The sequence below is a fragment of the Enhydra lutris genome, unplaced genomic scaffold, assembly GCF_002288905.1.
Source record: "Enhydra lutris kenyoni isolate GAN:26980312 unplaced genomic scaffold, ASM228890v2 scaffoldscaffold3, whole genome shotgun sequence".
In the NCBI taxonomy this organism is placed as follows: domain Eukaryota; kingdom Metazoa; phylum Chordata; class Mammalia; order Carnivora; family Mustelidae; genus Enhydra; species Enhydra lutris.
The window spans coordinates 84956503-84976829 of record NW_019154087.1 but is presented as its reverse complement, the minus strand read 5'-3'; the positions used below and the strand labels follow the sequence as shown (position 1 = coordinate 84976829).

The 20327-nt window shown below is 55.8% G+C and overlaps 1 protein-coding gene across 1 annotated transcript in view; it reads right to left on the bottom strand.

The window, feature by feature from the left end:
* Nucleotides 1-16288: 16288 nt before the first annotated feature.
* The window catches only part of LOC111156991 (phosphatidylethanolamine binding protein 4), a 208142-nt gene continuing 204103 nt past the window's right edge, over nucleotides 16289-20327 (bottom strand). The window contains exon 7 of the mRNA XM_022518188.1: nucleotides 16289-16478. Coding sequence (XP_022373896.1) covers nucleotides 16330-16478 — 149 coding nt within the window. The 3' untranslated portion in view covers nucleotides 16289-16329. The remainder of the gene's footprint in view (nucleotides 16479-20327) is intronic.

Below are 20327 nucleotides of genomic sequence, written 5' to 3'. Positions count from 1 at the left end.
AGAAAGAGAAAAAATAAAATAGAAGAATGAAGGAAAATTCGAGACGAGAGAGGAAAGAGGGAAGCATCCGATCGCAAAGAGTAAAGCGCTCGGCGCGGAGTTGAAAAAGCAATAACTGCCTGTGTGTTTATAGGAGGTCTGCACTCTGGGAGCGCGCTTGTACCGCGGGGGAGGGGGCTGAGTTGTTTGCAAGTGGCCTCCAACACCCCGAGCAGGGAGAAAGGGAATTGGAACCACCCGGTGAGGTCCCTTTGCAGCCTGGAAACTTCTGGGGAGCCCGGAACGTGTGCGCTCCGACCCCGCTCCCGCCGCTCCTCTCGCATCTAGGACCCTGCCTGAGACTGACGGACAGGGAGCGCGTCCCTTCGAGGAGGATTCCAGCGGGCCCAGGGGTCGCAGATCCAGTATCCCCACCACTTTCTGGCGGCTCTCGCTCCGATACTCCGCCCACACCCCTGCCGCTCCCTGGGGCCCTGACCCTGCGCTGACTCCCCGCCGAGCGCAGCGGCTGGAGACCTTGGTGGCTAAAGCGTGGCTGCGTCGGAGGCTAGAGCCCCGCGCTTTTGGGGTCGGGGGTGTGCGGTTTGGGTGGCAAAGAAGTAGGAATGAAGTTGAGGGGATAGGAAACATGTGCACCAAATCCCTGATGATTCCTTAACGGTTCCAAAGCACCCCTTTGGCCACGGGATGGCAGGAGGGCCCGGCAGGCCCAGGCGCTGTCGCTGTTGCTGCCTGCGAAGGGCCCGCCACTGAGTTGCAGCAGGAGCAAGCCGAACCCACAGTCTCTGAGCCACCTCCTCTAGTCTCTGCCCTCCCCCTCGCCTTCCACAGGGCTGTCCCCATCGCTGCCTGCCGGCGCCCTGCAGTCAAGGGCCTCCTGTTTGCCGACCGGAACGCTGTCACCTCCCGGAGCGGCAGCAGATCCCGGGGGCGGCTGCTATGTTCCCCGAGGCCTGCTCCGGGAGCGCGCGCGGCCGGGCCGCGGGAGAGCGGGAGGAGAGAAAGGGAGCGTGGGGGAGCGACCCCGAATCACACCGGCACCGGCTTGGCGTGGGAGGATTCCCTCCTCCGTGGCCGTGTGGGCGCGGTGAATCCCGCGTCCTCTCCTTCCTCCCCTCCAACCGCCACCCCCCCCGCGCGCTGGGGAGTCGGGGTTGGGGGAACGTGCATTTCTCAGGGGGAGTGGGAGTGTTGACAAGGAGGAAGAGAGGATCCCCGGGCCTCACTCCGTGGGAGGGCCACGCGGGCCGGGGACGTGTGGGAGGAACTCCCGAGCTGCTTATCGTGGTGGGGGTGGATGACAACCTCGCTCCACTCCCCTCGGCTCGGCGGAGAACCGGGGGAGGGAGGGCCCGGCCTCCCCCGGATCTTCTCTGGTTCTTGGGAAAGGAGGGATTCCCGCCGCCCGCGAGCCCCCTCACCCCACCCCACCCCGGCCGCCGCTCGCGCCAGGCTCCCTACACCTATACAGGGGAGGCGCTGCGCCCCCGGGCTCTCCTCCGCCTGCGCGGCGCGGGGAGGGAGCCGCTCTGCGGCGGTCCCCGGCTCCGGCCGGAATCAGGGCATGCAGCGCCTCCCGCCCCCGGCTCCCTCCCTAGGGGGGCGAGCGGCCCGCCCGGGGGCGTGGGCGGCAGTGTGAGCCCGGCGGGGCGGGGGAGGGGCCCTGGCGGCTGCAGGGAGGGTCGCGGGGCGGCGGGCCAAGCCGGGAAGAGCCATACAAGGAGCGGATCCGGTGACGCGCCGGCCGCGCCCCTTCTCCTCGATTTGGCTGCTGATTCCGGTCCCCGGATTTGCATATTTTGGCATCCAGTGGAAAAGGAAAGAAGAACGGAACCCGCAGCCTTTAAAGGAACCGCACAGACTCTAGCGTCACCTAGAGAGGCGGTCTGGGGGGCGTGAAAAATGAGCCCGCGGCTCCGGCCTCCGGCCGCTGAGCCTGGCGGCAAGGGAGAAGCGGGGAGTGGCGGTGACTGGCGAGTGTCGCCTGCACCTGGCCCCTCGGCGGCGTTTCCTGCTGCGCGGGCACCGGGAGGTGGCAGGGGTCTCTGCGGGTTCCTGACAGGGGCCAGCAGACGCCGCCCGGGCCGCGGCCTTGGGCGAGCGGTAGGCCACCGAATTGACTGCACTCCCCTTGTTTCCCCGCGCGAGGCACAGCTCAACCTGCGGGGGTGGAGGGAAGGCGGCGGGAGACCTGCGGGCGGTCCACCTCCACTCCTGAGGATGCTGCCGCGATGCACCCCCTCCCTATTCGGCCAGACCTCTCCCCGGGAGAGGAGAGTCGAGGAGCTGGAAACCCTAGTTGTGGCCGATAGCGGCCCACGTTAGGGAAAACAGAGGCAGGGGGAGAATTCGGGATCCTTGAGAGCTTCCAGAACCCCAGAGACTGTGGAGGAGTGAGCCACTGGAGAGATGGCCCCAAAACATTTTCAGGCTAGCTGCACCTGTTGCACTCAAGAAAGGAGAGGAGGGAGGAGCAGAGCTTGTCCCCCTGCTTCACCTTCTGCTTACCTGTTGGTGAGCTCGGATAGGAGTCTTTGGAGGCAGATCCCCTCCCCCCACTTCTTCCTACTAGTTCTTGACAAAGAATGGGAACCATCAGTTCAATTAAATACGTATTCATTAAAACTTCGGTGTGACCTGGGGCAAATTTCAGAATTTCTTTCTTAGCCTCAGTTTCCTTGTTTGTAAATTGGGGTAATAATAGTACCTATGGCTTAGGAAACTTTAAATGACATAATCCTCATACTTAAGCTAGACCCCTGGCAAGCACTCCATAAATGGCAATTACTATCGGTATATTATATTCTCCCCTGTCTACCATGCATCTTATTGTGAGCATAAGTGACCAAGGGATTAAAAAGGGCCAGGTATCCCACATCCGTGTGATCACACACAAGAAGCACGCGAGTTTATTATTTAGGGGAAAAAGAAAGTCTGGTTTGCATGCCAGGTACCTGCTGGGCACTGAGAGATGGTTAAAGAAAGGTCTTCACTGTGTGGGAGCACCAGCCTTGGGTAGCTGGGGGTGACATGAGGCAGGGACAGCCCTGGGTTTGAAGTGGGTATGGGGTGTTTGGAATGGTTGCTTATAGACTAATAATCTCCTGTCTGGTTGCCAAGCCTTGAATTCAGCATAGAAAAAAAGCTTTCCTTCTTCCCTCCCCCCTTCTTTCCCTCTCCCTCCTGAATAGGGGCTGAGGGTGATTGTCTCCGTTTTATTGGCGGGCTCAGGTGAGAATGCCAAGGGCCTAATTACCTGAACTCCAAGCCCTGGACTTGTTGGGGAGCGAGTAGGCACTGGTTCAGGGCGTCCTCAGCCTGGAGATGGTGAAAGGCAGGCCCAGCCCCTCTGCGCTGGGGCCAAGGCCGCCCAGCCCCTGGCTGCTCTCTCCCACGGAACCCGGCTCTCCTTACCAGCTGCATTCTGGGGACTGCTGCTGTTTATGGGGGCCACTGGGATGTTTGTCTTGGTGGAAGGATTAAGGGAGGAGTCAATGTGGCCCTAGGAATTCATCCCCGAAAAAGGCCAGGTTGTTGCTCTGTCTTGGTCCTTAGTTCTGCAGTCACCTCTGAACTTGAGCTCCCCTTTTTGCTACAGATACCCAGTCCTCAGCAGTCTTACAAGAACAGACCCTCCCCCCACCGCCAATTAATCCAATCTGGGGTGTTAGCAATTATTGCATTGCTCTTCCCAGAGGCCATTTGCATTTTAAAAGAAAATGCTTAAGAAGGGTAAGAAAAAACCCAAAGGAATGAAGCCCTTTGCTTTGCATGATCCCTGGAGATGGTAGCCTCTCAATGCTGGAGGACTGAGGTTTGACTGTCGGTAGCAGGCCTAGTGACAAGCAGCGGATGTCTGGCCTACTACAGAGTGTCTGGGGTTCCTCACATCATTCCAGACACCTGTGTACAGGGCCCACTCTGGCGGGATTGCTCTGGACTGACCCCATTGCTTTCCATTTTGGGGTGCCCCCCAGGATGTGCACAGGAGACAGACAGGTCACTGGTGGACTCTGCCTGGTCAGCTGGGTATTCTCGAGGTCATTCCTATTTGTTTGATCACGACAGCCAGCTGAGGCTAGGTGAGTTTTGCCTAGAAGCTTTTGGAGGGCAAATACTGTACACAGCCATGAAGACTTTTGAGGGTGTGCTCCTTTTGAAGCCACAGAAGTTGGGGCCATGGGAGCCCTGTGGACATAATTCATTGTCTTCATTCTTTACAGCAATCCAGTGAAAACACTTTTAGGGCTGCCCCCTTAATATTCGGCCTTAAAAAATAAAAATAGAGTCCAAGTTGTTCATTGGAAGATATTGGGCCAAGAAGTGGCTGAGCTGAGATTTGAACTCAGGGCCTTGTGACTCCAAGCTACCTACCACTCTTCATCCCAGCGTTTGTCCCCATCATGCCTGTCAGAGAAAGAAATGAGATGGCAGAGGTGGGTAAAAGGATGGGTAGGTATACAACTTGTGGAGAAGGTGATGGGTAGAAGAAAGGTTCATTGGAAAGTTGCCTCCCTGCACCAACTTGGACCCAGCATGGGGTGGGGGAGGAGCCCCTGCCCAGGGGAGAGTCTGGGGCTAAACACTCAGGGAGTTTGGGGGTGGGTGAGCAGCCTTTCCGAAGGGCTCTCAGGAGGTGGAATGGCCACTGTGCCCCTCTCTGCCCACATCCTGTGACCCGAGGTTGTCTCAGGCCACAGGGGCCTCTCCACGTCAGTCCAGCGCTTCCATTTTGAACACCTGCCTGTGCCCCATTTCGAAGTAACTCCTTATAATTATGTTGAATCAGGATGGTTTTTGATCACACTTCCAGGAATTTGGGGGTAAGTCTGGTGACCAAAAGGGAGAAAGTCTTGTTTCAAAGTAAATTTGCTGGGAAGGAGCCCCTGGTTGGTCCTGGAGCCCCCTTCTTAGACATCAGTCCAAGGCAGCGAGTAGCAGCCACAGGGGTGGAGTGGACTAGCCTTTAGGGCAGGGCTGGGGGCGGGGGGGTAGGGAAGGCAGGTCTCATGCAGAAGGCAAGACTTACAAAGAGTTTGCTGGATGGTTAAGTGGAAGGTGGAAACAAGAGTTCTGGATTCTGCCGTGAATTACCTATGTGACTTTGAGCCAGGGTCTCTTGTTCCTGGGCTTCTTGTAGGAAGTGGACCAGACAACCCACCCCTAAAGTCTTCCCAGTCCTGTTAATCCACTGTTTTAGGATTCCACTGTACACAAGGTTGGGAGGAGACATGTTAGTGTTCCTAATCGAGTTTGGAGTTCTGTAAGGCTTGGTTCGGGATCCCTGTGGAGGATGAAGCATGGGTCAGGGCGTGAGGCCTTAGGATGGGAACTTCGCTGTGGTGGCTTAGGGCTTCATGGAAGGTAAGTGGAGTCATGTGCTCAGAAGGCCTGTCATTGCCCCTGGGGGCTGCAGTGGGACAGCCCCCTTCTCAACTGGGAGGGATGGTATCTCTGTAGAAAGGATTCTTGGGGGATGGGGCTTTTTGAAAAGAGGAACTTTGTCATCTGAAATGAACCAGAAAATGTGTGAGTGTACGGGGACAGTGGGGGAGGCAGTCAGGGGGAGCAAAGAGAGAGAGAGAGAAACGGAGGGAGAGCAATGAAGAACAGGTTCTCTCCCACTTTCTTGCTGGGCTGCAGGCTTTACCCAGGGGGCAGGTGCTGGATTCCAGAGGCTGGGATGTTCCTCTCCTCCCAGCCCTGTAAGATATGCCTCGGGAAACCAGAGAGCTAGGGTTGAGATCCTCTCCCCTTACCAGGTCCTTGGCTCAGGACCCTCACCAGCCTTAAACAAGGGGGCCCTTTGCCTCCTCCATCAAGGTGAGGAGTTGGAGACAGACTTGCATTCTTTTTGGCATTTCTGGGCAGTCAAAACTCTGGGGTCTGGGAAAAAGCAGTGAATGACTCTTCTGGGCCCAGAGTTTGAGCTCCTCAGTTGTGTTATCACCCTCCTTCACCAAGATGGCTTAGGCAGGGCTTCCTGACCTCTGTCAGGCCGTAGCTATCCTAGGAAATGAAACTCTTTTTACAACACTGGGGCAAAGGACTGATGCTGCCCCAGGACCTTTCCTGTCACCTTGAGGGCTAGGGGAACAATACTGGCCAAGTGGAGCCCACTGGAAGTCTGCCCATCAGCTTGACTGATGGCGTGAGTTTCCCTGACAGGGCTTGGGGCCGATGGGCAAAGGATAAGGGACGTGATTTCTCTCTCTCTCTCTCTGCCACTATAGCATTATTTGGGCTGTTCAGAATTATTTGCACCAAGATCACTCAGAAAGTTACCGGAAGACAAGAGATGGTATCTAAGTTCCCAGAGGGCAGGGACCCACCAAATCTTACTCCTCTGTCTCCCTAGCACTGGTCCCAGGCCTGCCCCAGTGGGGGCGCCATACAAGCTCATCGACCCAATTCAGGGGCCCACCTTGGTGATTCTGAAACCTGGTCTATTTGAGGAACAGCCTGATCCACTCAAACCTTCCCACCTGAACCCCCTCCCACCCCCGCCCAGGACAGAGTACCTCTTGTCCAGCAAAATTCCATTTTGTCAGGGGAACTCCTAGGTCTGGGACTTAGCTCTCTTGCTTCAATGAGGCAAACATCTAGGAAGCCCTTCCTGTGTACTGTTTTTGGAGGGAAGCAAACTTGAGCCTGGGCTCCTGCTGTTTTTCAGGGAGCATAGCGGCTTCTAGGGAATGAGGAAGGAGGCTGGTAGAAGCCATCATGCACAAGACATGCTAAGTGTCTCAAAGGAGCACAGACAGGGGGTTCAGAGGCAGAAGGACCTCTGTGGCCTGGCAGGAGAGATTTGTCCAGGAAGAGGGGAAGGCCTGATGTGGGGTGGGGGTGCGGGGGTGCTGAGACCCATAGTGAGGAGGGGAGCGGACAGGGGGGGAGAGAACAGGAGGGGAGAAAAGGGGAGGGGGATTCTGTGCCAAGAGCTATGATCCCCCCCCATTTTCATTCAACTTTATATTTTTCATCTGTGGAACTAGAACCCATTAGCATTATCCTTCCAGAACTTCTCAGAGTGCCTAGCCTAGGTCTGATTATGGTTTCTTGTGTAGGTGAGTGAGGAACCCCGGAGGGAGAGAAGGGAGACAGTACTGAGCCGGAATCTGCTAGATCCCATGAGACATTCGGCATCTACTAGAATGTAAGCTCCAGAAAGTTCTGTGACCCTCACTGCCATATAGCCAGCGAGAAGCGGGCTTATGGGGGTGCTCCATACATATTTGTTGAAGAATGAATGTGCCAGACACTCTTTCAGGCCCCATTCGTGATGGTATTAGCAGCAATAGGAAAGGGGGCTAACCCCAGGTGTGAAACCAGGAGGAAGAAGGAGCCTGGGGAGTCCAAGGCAACATGGGTCCCAGGCTGGGGGCAGGGTAGGATTAATCATACATAAACTCAAGTGGTAATAGCCCCGTTAATTGAGTGGTAATGATCCTTGGCATTTTTCATCTTCAAAGTGAGGAACAAACTGTAATTAATACTCCAGCCACCCGGGGGCAGGGTGGGGGGTGGTGTGGAGAATCTGGAGCTGCTGCTACTCAGTCCGGGAAACTGAGGCACTGGCAGTGAAACTGGCTAGGAGAGTGGATACAAAGCCCAGGAGAGGAGCCCAGAATCTTCCGGGGTGCCTTGAGCACATTGTGGGGTGTCCCCCTCCCAATCCCAGGCAGCTCAGGAGCTGAGATCATGAAGGAAGAGGGGACACTGGGCATCCACAAGGGGCAGAGAAAGAAGTCTCAGCCTCCGGCCTGGCCAAGGCCCATCCGGTGTGCTGGTGGCCTGGCCCACGAGAGCCAGCCCAGGCCCAGGTTGAGCCCAGAGGCGGCCCTGGAGTGGCGGGCGGAGCAGGGGAAGGGGACCCGGGAGTCCTTGGCGCCCAATGGCAGGCCTGCTTGTGGCATACTCAGCGTGAGTCACCAGCGGCTCCGAAATGCCTCCCGGTTTCCTCATCGCAGTCTGGCTGCCCTGAGCCCCGAGGGAGTTTTTCATTAAGGTGATTACCCTGCCGTCATTAAAGGGCGGTAAATATCACCCAGGGACGGAGGGCGCGCGGCTGCCTGTGAACTGCTGCCTGGGTTCACAGGCGATCCCCCCCCACCACTGCCGCAAGTAGAGACGCTGGGCCTCATGGCCACCAGTTCGAATCCTAGGTATCCAGTACCCAGGGCCCAGGAACCAGCCCCTGGCCTCTGCGTTCCCAAAGGCGCCAATGCCATCCTGTTTCTTCGTACCTCTCACACCATGTTGCATTTTCTTTGAGGAAGGTTGGGTCCCCCAGTTCTTTGAGGAAGGTTGGGTCCCCCAGTTCAGCCCCCACTCACTCAGGAAAGCCTCCTTTCCTGGGATACACCCCTTCCAGGTGATGATCAGACACTAACTCCAGATTGCCACCATCCCCACTACCTTTTTACATTTATTTGTGTAATCCTTTGACAAATGTCTCCTCCCACCTCCCAAAGGTTCCAGAAGGGCAGGAACTGATTTTGTATTGTTTACTCTTGGTGTTGTCCCTCCCCGCCCCGCACCCCCGGCCCACTCTCTCGCCACCTATCCCCAGAGTCTGTTGTCCAGCAGGCCCCCTTCCTTTGAATGAATGAGTCCCCACAAGGCAACAGAACTGCTTGACGGCTCCAGCCCCTCTGCCCAGTTGTTGTTGACATGGGACAGTGGCGTCTTGTGCGCCTACAGTGTGTCAGGCATGGGGAATGCGGCAGGGACGTGAACTTGGAAGTCCTTGCTGAGGGGAGACTCAAGGCCAAGTGAGTGTTCAGGGTGGGGGCGGGCAAGACGTAAATCTATAGGAGGTGGGGATTTGGGGGAAAAAGAAGGAGAAGGGGTGATTGATGGGGCGTGCATGTAGGGATCTGGTTTTAGGTAGTCATTCTTCCCCTTCTTTGCATTTTGGGGCTTGCTTTAGTGCAGCTGACATCAAAATCGAGAATCGGAATATGTCGGTCTGTGCTGTACGGTCCAACTAATTTATTATGTGCTCCCTGAAAAATTCTGTGGAGAGTTCGATCTTGGTTTCAAACAAATTACAGCAGGACACCCTGGCTGGCTCAGTGCGAGGAGCACGCAACTCTTGATCTCAGAGTTGTGAGTTTGAGCCCCGTGTTGGGTATAGAGATTATTTAAATAAATTTTAAAAAATTACATCAAAGTCCACTAAGGAAGGCCAGGTCTCTGGACGACTTGGCCCCTTGTCCCTGGTATCAGCCACTCTTCCCTGGGTCAGCTTTGCCGCCTGCCACCAGGTGGCCGAGATAAAATTCTGACAGCTCTGGAGGACGCAGCTGGTTCAGAAGCCTTGAGGGAAGGGATGGCAGCGGGCCAAGGGTGACTGTGGCTGTGGGTACCCCAGCCCTGAATCTCAGAGCTGCACTCCCCTCTTGCAGAAACCATCTCTCAGATTGGCGAGAGAGCTTCTTCTAGACCCCAAACGAAAGAAAAAGTTGCTGCAATGGAAACTCGAACGAACCCTCCCTCCTTACCCCACTTCCCTCCCGCGGTCACACTTCCGGCAGCCACCACAGGGTATTTTAGGTTCGAAAACAAAGCGTCAGATCTATTTGAGCAACTTTTTTTTCCATTGGAGTAGAAGCCCAGGGGCCTGTGGCCACCCTGGGCTCGGCCACTTCCCCAGGGAACTGACGCGTTTCCCCTTCTCTGCTGAGGACCAATTTAGCAATTCAGACTGGCCACTTTTAGCTTCTCCTTTCCTTGGCCTGGCAGCAGGCAAGGGCCCAGAGGTAGGGCCGCAGGGAGGATGGGTGTGTGTCTGGGTGCCTTCCTTCTGGACTTCAGGGGAAGGCCTGGTTCCCCTCTTCTGCCAGAACCTCCCTCTTACCCCTCTCCAACACTCCTAAACATGCTTGTGTGCCCATGCGTGTGCGCGTGCACGCGTGCACCCCCCCCCCCAAGAGCTATTGCTTTAAATCCATTTGCTACATCAGAAGACTGCAAAGTGAGATCTGGGATTCGGCCCTGTCTGGTCCTAACTCTATGCCAAAGTATGGTGTGTCTGTGTCACCGGTGGGCCGGTGTGTATGTAGGTTGTGAAGAGAGTGGGCATGCATATATGGAGATGGCATGGACATACAAATCGTATGTTCACAGCCCCCCCGGGCTACACAACACATGTACACACAGCTTGCATGGATGTCTAGACAGAGCCTGGCAGAGTTGAAACCCTGTCGTGTCTAACGAGTGCGTACACCATGTGATTTTGTGTGGGCTGCTGTATTTACAGTGTGCGTGTGCAGGGTGTGTAGAGGTGTGTGGAAGTGTGCGCATGCATGTTTGTATACGGATGGGTGGGCTGGCCTGGTTCTCAGGGGCGGGTGGGGAGGAAGACAGCAGAGCTCTGCACAAGGGTGACCCGTGTCCTTGGAGGCAAATGATACAAGGTCTGTCTGTGGACCAGGCTCTGAGGGCAGGTTAGTGAACTGTTAGAACTGTTAGTGAACAGGTTAGAATAGGTGTGTGTTTGTGTGTGTGTGTGTGTGTGTCTGGGGGATGCTGGCTGGGGACCGGCCGGTTTGTCCTCACGTACACCTTTATGTTTTACTTCAGGACCCTGCCAGGCCTCTCTCCTCAAGCCCCCCTGCCCCTCCAGAGGCTGCCCCATCTCCCCTGTCTGCTGAGAGCCTTAGGTCTCCCAATCGCACTACTCTTGAGGGACACATTCTGGAGAGCAGGGACCTGCTAGGTTTCTTTTGTAGTTTCTCCCATTCTTTGCATACCACAGAGCCTCCATCCGTGCTGGAGGCCGGCTGAATGTGCTGGCTTCAGCATGTCCGTGAAGGCTGTGCTGCTTTGTGATGACTCAAAGTGTATGTATAGCTTCCTTGTGGACTTCGGGCCAGTTTGTGTGTATGTGTGAATGAGCGTGCAAGCATGTGAATATGTGAGTGTCTGCGAGTGACGGTAAGTATTAGGAATACATATGTGACTGTGAGTGTGTGAGCGTGTGTGGGTGAGTGAAAGTGAGTAGTGAGGGTTGTGAGCATGTGAGAGGGTGAATGTTTAGGGGTGTGGGTGTGGGTATGGGTAGAGGGTGTCTGGACTCCTTTGGGGGTGCTGCTCATGCCTGCCTGTCTGTCCAGGCCCTGGAGGAAGCCCCCTCAGCCTGCCTTTCTGAAAAGCTCAGCCCCTTCCCTTTGAACTGTCCTCTCTCCGTCCACGTGACTTTCGCCAGTGGGGAGACCCCAGCTCATGAGGGGTCAAGGGGGGTGCTTCTGAGTCCTGCCGTCATTCCAGGCATGTCGGGAGGCTCCACAGGTACATTTCTACCCTCCATCCCTGGGTGCAGACATGGGGCCCGTGTGGTCCTCCACTCTCCCTCCACTAGGCTCCCTGAATGGGTTTCCTCCAGCCTGAATCTGGGGATGATGAGCTCTGTTGCTGGTTGTTGCTTCTGGGAACAGGTTCTTCTGAAACCCCAAGGTCTTCAGCTCCCCCGTCGGCAAACCTCTTTTTAGTTTGGCCCTCCTGGTAGGGTTTTCTGCAGCCAAATATACTTGGCTCTTTTGATTCTCAATCCCAAGGTTCTACACTGTGCTGGTGGCTTTTTCTTGTTTACTCCCACTCCTGCCCAGCCAAAGGGACTGTGGTGGTGGCTTCCTCTACCATTCCCTGAAACAAACACATAGAGTTGCAGAATATTCAGCTGAAGGGGGCCTCACAGAACACTGGACCTGAGCTATTTTAGAGAGGCTCAGAGAAGGCAGCCGACTTGTCCAGGCTTACACAGCAGCGAATGGTACTAAAATCGGGCCTCCCCTCCGGGCCAGCTATCCTTCTAGCTACGTCAGACCAGATGGCCATGCCTTTCTTCTCTATTTCCTTCCCTTTCTGCCTCTTTCTCTTCCTTTCCTTTTTTATGGAACTATTTCCTTTTTTCCCTTTGAAATGTCCTCTTGTATGAAGCAGGACGGCCAGCATTTGGTGGGAACCAAAGTGGCATTTGGAGCCAAACCTCTGTCCTGGCACAGTTCTCCTCAGTCTTTTCCAAAGGCTTTTCTCTTTCCTGGTCCCTCTTCCCAGGATGCTCAGAGGGACCTTGTCCTGCCCTCTCCCTGAGCCAGACTATTCAGCTCCGGTTTCTCCTTCCAAGCCCCAAGGAGACCAGATGGGAACCCTCAAGGAATCAGCTCCCCTCTATAACCTTAGTTTCCTGGTCTCGAAAATGGAGCGAGGGTCTCAGAGGGGAGAAACATGAGCATCTGTGTATGTGTGTGCATGCAGGCGTGTGTGTGTGTGTGTGTGTGTGTGTGTGTGTATGTGTGTGTGCCTCACGTGTCCCCCAGCAGCTCTGTGGGGTGGCAGGGGAATGGGGAATGGGGAAGTTAATTAGCACCAGGATGAAAGGTGCTGCGAGATAATTACAGGTAATATCAGGATGGCCAGGAGGGTGGGGCAACAGGCCCCTATATCTCAGGGGCTATGGGTGGGGGGGTCAGATTCTAGCCCTGCTCCTGAGAAGTGCACCAGACACCTGGAGAGGCGGGGGCTGGGGTGGGGGGAAGGAGCAATCTGAGTGAAGGGTCTTTGTCTTTACAGAGAAATGCTTGTTAGTTGCTAAGGAACTGGGCTCTCTTCCCTGATCCAAGCCTCCCAATGTTTTGCTGAGCTTGGGAGGGGGATGCCGGGCTGGGGCCTGAGGATCCCTTGGCCTACAGCCCTTCCCCCCCCCCCCCCCCCCCCCACCCTGGGGCTGCTGAGACTCTGATGGGTCTCCCCAGAAGGACTCTCATCTGAGGGGGTAGTGTAGCTCTTTCCCACTCCTGGAAGCCACACTGCGTGCTCCAGCCCAGGTGGGGAGCAGAGCAGGTGAGGTGGAGGCAGAGAAGGAGAGGAAAACACGCGTTCCCTGAACAGCCTGTATGCCAAGCCTGGGGCCTGGGTGCCTCGGCTGCTCTCTCATCTAACTGGTGCAACAGATCTTTAAGGAAGGCACTTATTTCCATGCTTTTCTCATTATACTGGTTTTGTTTGTCTTTTTTTTTTTTTTTTTTTTTCCAGTTGAAACATAGGTCCAGAACAGTTGAGGAAGTTGCCTGAGGTCACAGGGCTATCAATGGTAGAAAGTCTATGTGAATTTGGGTCTGCTCAGTAAGAAAAGTTGTGCTTTTTAAGCTGTACCATTTAAGGCATCTACCAGGCTCGCTTTCTAGCCCATGGCTGCTTAGCTGTGACCTGGACCCACCACCACCACCACCACGGTCACTGTCACGGGCATCAGGCAGCTTTCCCATATGGCTTTCTCTCCCTCCTTTTCCACCTCTCTCCCTTCCCCGAGAACAGTTGTCACACAGGGGAGCTTCTGGGGGAGAAGGGTGATTCTATGGGCTGAGGGTGGTAAACTGTTGGGGTAGCTGCCTGGGGCAGGTGGAGCCGGGGGGCCGGGCTGGGCTGCTGCCGTGAAGGTCCAGGAGCTGGCCCTCCCCCACAGACCATACTTGGGTCTAGAATAGCTGAAGCTGGGGGAAGGGCAGATGGTGGGTGAGCCTCACCTTAAATTCTTCTGGGACTTCCAGCCTTCCTTCTCGGCCCACCTGGCTTCTGAACAGATAGAAGTTCTGGCCTTTATTTTGTGGAGCGCGGAGAGTAAAACGAGAGCGCCGTGTCTCCCTGAGTACTGAGAGCGGCAGGCTCGAGGTACCAGCAGATGCCACCATGAATGGTTACCACGAAACAAGGAGGAGGTTCCTTAACTACTGGGGAAATGTCCATTTCCTCGTCTATAGAATGAGACAGGCAGCACCGACGGTTACGGGCTCACTGTGATGGTGGATGGACCGAATGTTCGTGGGGGCTGGGAAGCGGGGCAGGGGTGTGGTCTGTAAGGTAACACCAGTTAGGCGTCTGGTACAGGGCCTGGCCTACAGAAAAGGCTCAGCAAACACTATCTGATCGTGATGATATGATAATGTCCGTTCTCCTATCCCTGCAACAGGCTCCCTACATCTTTCTTAGCTGCTTCGTTAGAGATCTCGAAGCAATCTATGTGCTCATTTGGTTTCTTCCTGGAGGAGGCCCTGAAAGGAAAAGAGGCAACAGACCTAGGGTCTTGTGTGGGCAGAGAGCAGAGTCAAGGGCGGGTTTCCCAAGGTGTCCCTGGCCCTCATGTTTCCCTTTCTTGGCACTGGACCTCCTTCTCTGTGGCTTTGAGGAACCGTCTGGCAGGGCTGGCTTCAGCCTTGAGCCTGGGGCCAGCTTTATTCTTTTTTCACATCTTGGGGATGGGAGGGTGGGGGTCTCTCCTGCAGCTGAACTCAAAGCCCAAAACACCGAGAGAAAAGAAAAGGGGATGGGGTGGGGGGAGGAAGGAAAGCAAGCCGATAATTTCCTCGAAGGATAAACATCCGATTTTTTTCCTCACCCAAAATAAACATGCTAGCCACAAGGAATTAAAAGCAGAAGAGGGGAGGATGTGTCTCGATTTGGGGCTGCTCTAGTAAGCTGACCTGCTATTTATCCCAGCCTTGGGCACCAACCGGAGCTGCCAATTACACTCCGGGCCTGGTGGGACGGGGGTTGCAGGGAGAAGGGCCCAGGGATGTGAGGTTCACACACACCCAGAATGTCCCTTCTGAGACTGTCTTCCCTGACCCTGCAAACGGACACTTCCTTTTGCTGCTTTTATCGCCCTGCTGACAAGCTTGCCTGGTGGGGTAGGAGACAGTGGGGAGTTCCCAAGGCCTAGGCGGGCATCGAAGGCCCTTCCACAGAGCGAGACCTTAGGGTCCACCACCCAGGTGGGGAGCTAAGTCTGTCAGTGTTGGGGGGCGCGGGGGAGCACGGTCCAATTCCCTTCACAGACTCAGTCACCCATCTTGCTGTGTTCTTCAGATCCCCACCACTGAGACCTTCCAACCAGTGAAGATAGGCTCAGCTGGGCTGAGGGCTGGCTGGCTCAGGGCGCCTGTGCCTTCCAGCTAGTAGGGGGGCATGGCTCTGAGAAGGTAATAACCTTGTGCCCAGCTGCAGCCTGTTCTTTCATCTGGGGATCTCAAGACACTCTGCACACATGAGTCACCAACACTACCGTATTCTGGCCAAGGAGAGGGGGGTTATTAACTCTGGGAGGGAAACTGAGGTGGGGGTGCTGAGGAGGGGGTGCGGGTGCTACTGGAGTTGGGGGTGACGGTGTCAGGGGACCAGAGTTTCATGCGTGAAGGAGACCGCAGCCAAAGAGGTACCTCCAAGGGGGCCTTGGGTGGGAAAGCCAAGCGGCCTTCAGAGGATGTCCAGGGGATTTCGGCGCCAAAAATCCTTGCTTCACAGACATCGAGGAGTTTCTTCATAGTTTCTCAAAGTGTAAATCAGATTGTATCCCTTCTTCCCCTTTATCTATTATTCAATGGTTTCCCATTGCTTTCAGGGTATGATCCAAAATTTCAGCATGGCTGCAAGGTCTGGAGGGTTATGGTCTCTGCCCATCTGTCCAGGAGGCCACGCTATTGGCCTGGAAGCTGCCAGGCCCAGGGGCTGGGAGGTGGTGTTCTCTCTTTTTGGCTTTGGCTCCAACCCCCATCCCAGCTCACGGTTAACCTCTACCATGCTTTTCAGCCCTGAAGTTAGACAGCATTTCCTCAGAGAGACCTCGCTTGGGCCTCTACTGTGCCCCTCCACCACAGAGCAGGACCCCCACACCCTCACAGCACACACCACGCTTGTTGTCATTGGCCTGTGGTCACCTGATGAACCTTTCCCTCCCATCCTGGACTGTAAGCTCTGTGAAGCGAGCCCTAGGTTTTGTCTGGCCCTATTCACACATGTATCCCCAGCACCTAACGGAAGGTCAGGCACGTACTGGGGGCCCACAATATTTGTTGAATGAATGCTGCTGAATGTCACAGTTGGAAGGCACTGTGGCAATAACCCAACCAGCCCAACTCTCCTTCCTACCTTGATTTCCCAACTGAGGGAGTGGACTGTAGACAGGACAAGGCCACAGTGCCTCAGTGACAGTTGAGGTCTAGGAACCCCCTACCTTCTGCCTATCCATCTCTCTCAGCACTGCTCCCCCACCACCCCCATACACACCCTTGCATTTATGGGAAAGCTCCAGGTCCCAGTGCTGGGCAAAGATGGATTTCTTCTTCCTAGTTTTGGAAAGATGACTGGTTGGGAAAGAACACATCCAACCAGTAAGCCCTGGATGATTTTTTTTTATTTGGAAGAGAAGGGGTTCCGTACCCAGCAGGGGTTCCATACCCAGAGGGGGTGCTGTACCCGGACCATCGCTGGTGGACACCGTGGACACACACACCTGCGGCGTGAAGCCTGACGTCTGGCAGGCAGTTATCTCTACGTGGGTTTGTCCTTTAGCTCACTGCTTCCGGCTCCGGGGGCCTGGTAATTGGGCGAGTCCTGGTAATTTTGGGTCATGAATTGGGTGCTTGCTTCAGGTTCGCTCAGGTGGAAGCGGTTCAGGAATTTGTCCATTTTCCAAGAGCCTAGAAGGACAGACAGACCAGAGGAAGGTAGTGAGGGAGAACCATGGACTGAATGCTGGCGGGACTCGACAAGGAGGCCGGCTCTGGGGAAGTGGAGACAGCAAGTGAGGACTTGGTCCTTGGACTGAGGGTGTCAGGGTGCCTGGAGGCGCCTTCTGGGTCCCCGCTGGATGCTAGCAGAGTGTCTGGGAAGAGGCTGCTCTGCAGGGAACAACAGGCATCAAGCTGGACTGGGTCAAGGCCTTCCTTTGGTCTCCTTCCCCAGAGCCCCTTATTGGGTCTAACTCTGCCACCTCACTCCCATGTAGAAACGAAGTGCCCTGTCGGGTGGGCTCGCCTCTTCCTCCACCTACCTCTCTTTTCCCGCAGGCTCTCCTGACCGCACGACTGAAGTCTTACTGTTTCTTTCCTTCACACCTGGTCACCCTGGCTGCTGGGGCTGAGGCCGAGGCTGGCCCAAGTGACCTTGGCCTTCCTGCAGGCTCCTCCCTAGAACCCCAGCTGGCGCAGCGGCTGAGGAGCGGAGCCTACCACTGGGCTTCTCCCTACTCCTGAGCACCTGGGTGCTGTGGGAGCAGAGTATGCGGGAGAAGTCCCCGTTGTGCCCAGGTGCTCCTCAAGGGGAGAGAGCACAGCGGTGTTGGGGGAGGTGCCTCTTCTGGGGCAAGTGTGGACAGGCCCAGCAGCAGGGCAAGGAGGGTGCAGCCCCGGGCACTGGGGAGAAGCCGAGGGAAGTGGTCACAAGCATATTCCCACGCTCTGGTTTCCCAAACCCTGGGCCTCAGGCACCCTCTGCGCCTGACGGCCGGCTACAATCCAGGATGCCCGGCTTAGCTTGAGTTTGAGATAAAACAACAAATAATTTGTAAGTCTGTCGCCCATATTGCATGAAGCATACTTAAAAATTTCTCCCTTGTTTATCTGAAATTCAGATTTAACGGGGCATCCTGTATTATTTTTTCTTTTTGGCTACGTCTACCAACATCCCCTCCAGGGAGGGGGGAAGGTAGTGCTCAGGGCCTCTGTCTGCACCCGTGAGCCTTTTCAACAAGGAAGACAGCAGGTCCCTTGAAGGGCTGTTACTCCACTTATCATCCTTCCCCCTCCCAGGGGCTGTTAGCTCTTCAAAGATGTTTTCAAGGAAAACAAAAATGTTTTAATCCAAAGAAACAAGACAATAATAATACTAATGCAGGTAATAATAATAGTAATAACACATCTATATAGTGCTTCCTATGTGCCAGCAACTCCATGCATATTCATACACTTAATCCTCACCAGGGCAGACTATTTTTATCCCCAGTGCACAGATGGGAGGATGGGGCACAAGATGGGGTTCCGGTGAGGAAAGGGCCCCTTCAGGTTCCCGCAGGTCCGATCTGGTCGCTGGCTGCACGCTCTAATTAGGGAGAGAGGTGCTGGGCCCTGGGAGAGCCTCTCCTGGGGGGAGAATGCTGCTGGGGGACAGGTGGGTGACTGCATGCGGTGGGGTCTTCCGCTGGGAGGGGAGGCAGGGAGGCACTGGCCTGGTGTGGTCTTCACGCCCAGAAAGCCTGGCCGGATGATGAAGAGCTGTGGTATGATCCTGGGAAAGTGTGTTCACGTGTGTATGCTTGTACATGTGTGCGGGTACAAGCCAGGAAAAGGGCTCATGGGTGAACCGGTGTGTGACAGGCATGGGGACGAGGGGGCCTTCCCCACCGAGTAGGGCAGGAAGAAACCTTGGTGGCCAGGAGGGAATTGAAACTCTCATCACGAGATCAGGGCAAGTTGGTGGAAAGAAATCCCCTGTACCCTGAGGGAGAGCTTGCCTCCCTCCTGCAGACTTTGCCCTCCCCTCGCTCAGAGGGCTTCTCCCAGTGGAACTTGGAGTGCCCTTGGAGCCTCCCAGCTCCCCTCGGTCACATTTCCGACAACAACACTGTGGTTCTCGGGCAGCTCGTTAAGCCAGCCCTGTGTCCCTCAGGAGAGTGGGTACTGTGCTGCGGGCTGCTAGCCTCCCGCTGCCTCCTCCCCTGGCTTGGCCGTGACTCTTCACACCCCCTGTTTCCTGCCACAAAGGGCAAGAGGAACTGACCCTGTGCAAGTTCTATAAGGAAGAGGGGTGAGTCAGACCCTCAGGGGTGTGTGTGTGGGGAGAGATGGGGAGCTGGGAGGCTGTGGCTTCGTGGTCACCCTGGGGAGGAAAGTCCCATACTGCATGGCACTGCTCTGTCCTGGCCTGGAGCTGCAGAGAGACAGCCGCCACGTGGGAAGAGGCTGCTGTCTGTGCTCCAGCCACTCCCACTGGCCCCGTGGGCCCAACCAGGACAGGCTCTTCCTTGGCCCAGGCCAAGGGTAGTGGGAGCTGGAGGGAGAAAGGAGGAGGGCGTCTGCGGCCTGTTTCCTGAGCCACCCAGTGGCTGAAACAGGGAGGCCGGCTCTCCTCTGGGTGGGGCCACCAGATAGGATCGGCTGCTTATTCCCTGCACAACCCTAGGGGGCACCGTTCCCATCCTGCAAACCCTTACGCTGTGGCCGCACCAAGAGGCCAGTCTCTCACCTACTGGCTGGTGCCGATGGGGAAGATGTTGGTGACAAAGGATTTTAGATGGGAGAGATGTTCCAGAAACGGGCCAAGGGGAGAGCTGGGTAAGCTAACCTAAAGTCATCAGGGGTTTCTGAGCTCTTACTGTGGGTGCCTGATTTCTCCTAGACAGTGACTTCAACAACTGGAAGAGGGGCTCCGAGATTTCAGCTACTCATCCTCCCAGCTTGAGTCCTAGGGGCTGCCATGGCTAGAATGTTCAGAACACCCTGGGGCAGGTCTTGCCCCCCAGCTCCCCCAGTCTGTGGGGTTGGCTTAGCATCGTTTGGATGTGGTTCATAGCATGGGACTGGACAGCCCTGTTGGGTCTATCAGGGTTCAACAGGCACCCCAGGACTGAGAAATAATCCCCCTCGGAGGACTCGTGAGGATGGGGTGGACAGCTCCTGGGCTAGAATGGGCAAGCTCTGGGCTGAGGGCAATCTGACAGCCCTGCTGACAGCCGCTTCCTCGTGTCTGCGGGGCTGGGGCGGGGGTGGGGTTTTCATGCCCTGCGGCCTTACTCCTGCCCTCAGTGGGTTTATAATATAAGATAATGAACACTGGGCTAGTAACAGTTCCCACCTGACTTGCCATTTAGTCCTCAGTGGGCGGTCAAGTGTTTCCCTCTCAGCCCAGGAATTGGGGGCCGAGAGGGAGGCCTCCATTCAGGTGGGCTGGAGGACAAGGGGGCGGGGTCCTCATCCCTGTCTCCCTGCCCGCCCCCCACCCCCAGGGGCACCGTGGCTTCTTGTCAGGGGACGGTGGCCCTGAAGAAAAAAACAAAAATTGAATGCCAGCCTCATAACCGCCCCAAGGAGCGCCCGGCTCAGGTCTGTAATTTGTCTGACTCTTTGCAGGGCCGTCTGCAGTGATAGAAGCACTCGTGCCTTTCCACTGAGATTAATGATGTCCTGGTGGTGGTAGGCGGGAGGCCTGGGCCTCTTATTTTTTGTGCCATTAAATGACATCCAGAGACTTCCACTCAAGAGCTGAAAAGCCCTCGTTCCATCACATCCAATTACTCCTGGAGAATATTTGCTGAGTGGCTGATCCTGCCGGCTTGAGAGGCTTGGGGCAGAGGGGACCACTCTGACTTTGGAAGTGAGAGGGTGGGGATGCTGGGGGTGGGGGAGTGGCTTGGAGGTGGGCAGGGATTACCTGGCTACTCTGGAGCCCTCCCCAGGACTGGAGAATGGAAGAACAATTCCTAATTACCCAGTGAATGGATTGCCCAGGATGCCTCCATTCTCTCCTGGGGCCGGGATGCAGGGGGGGGGGGG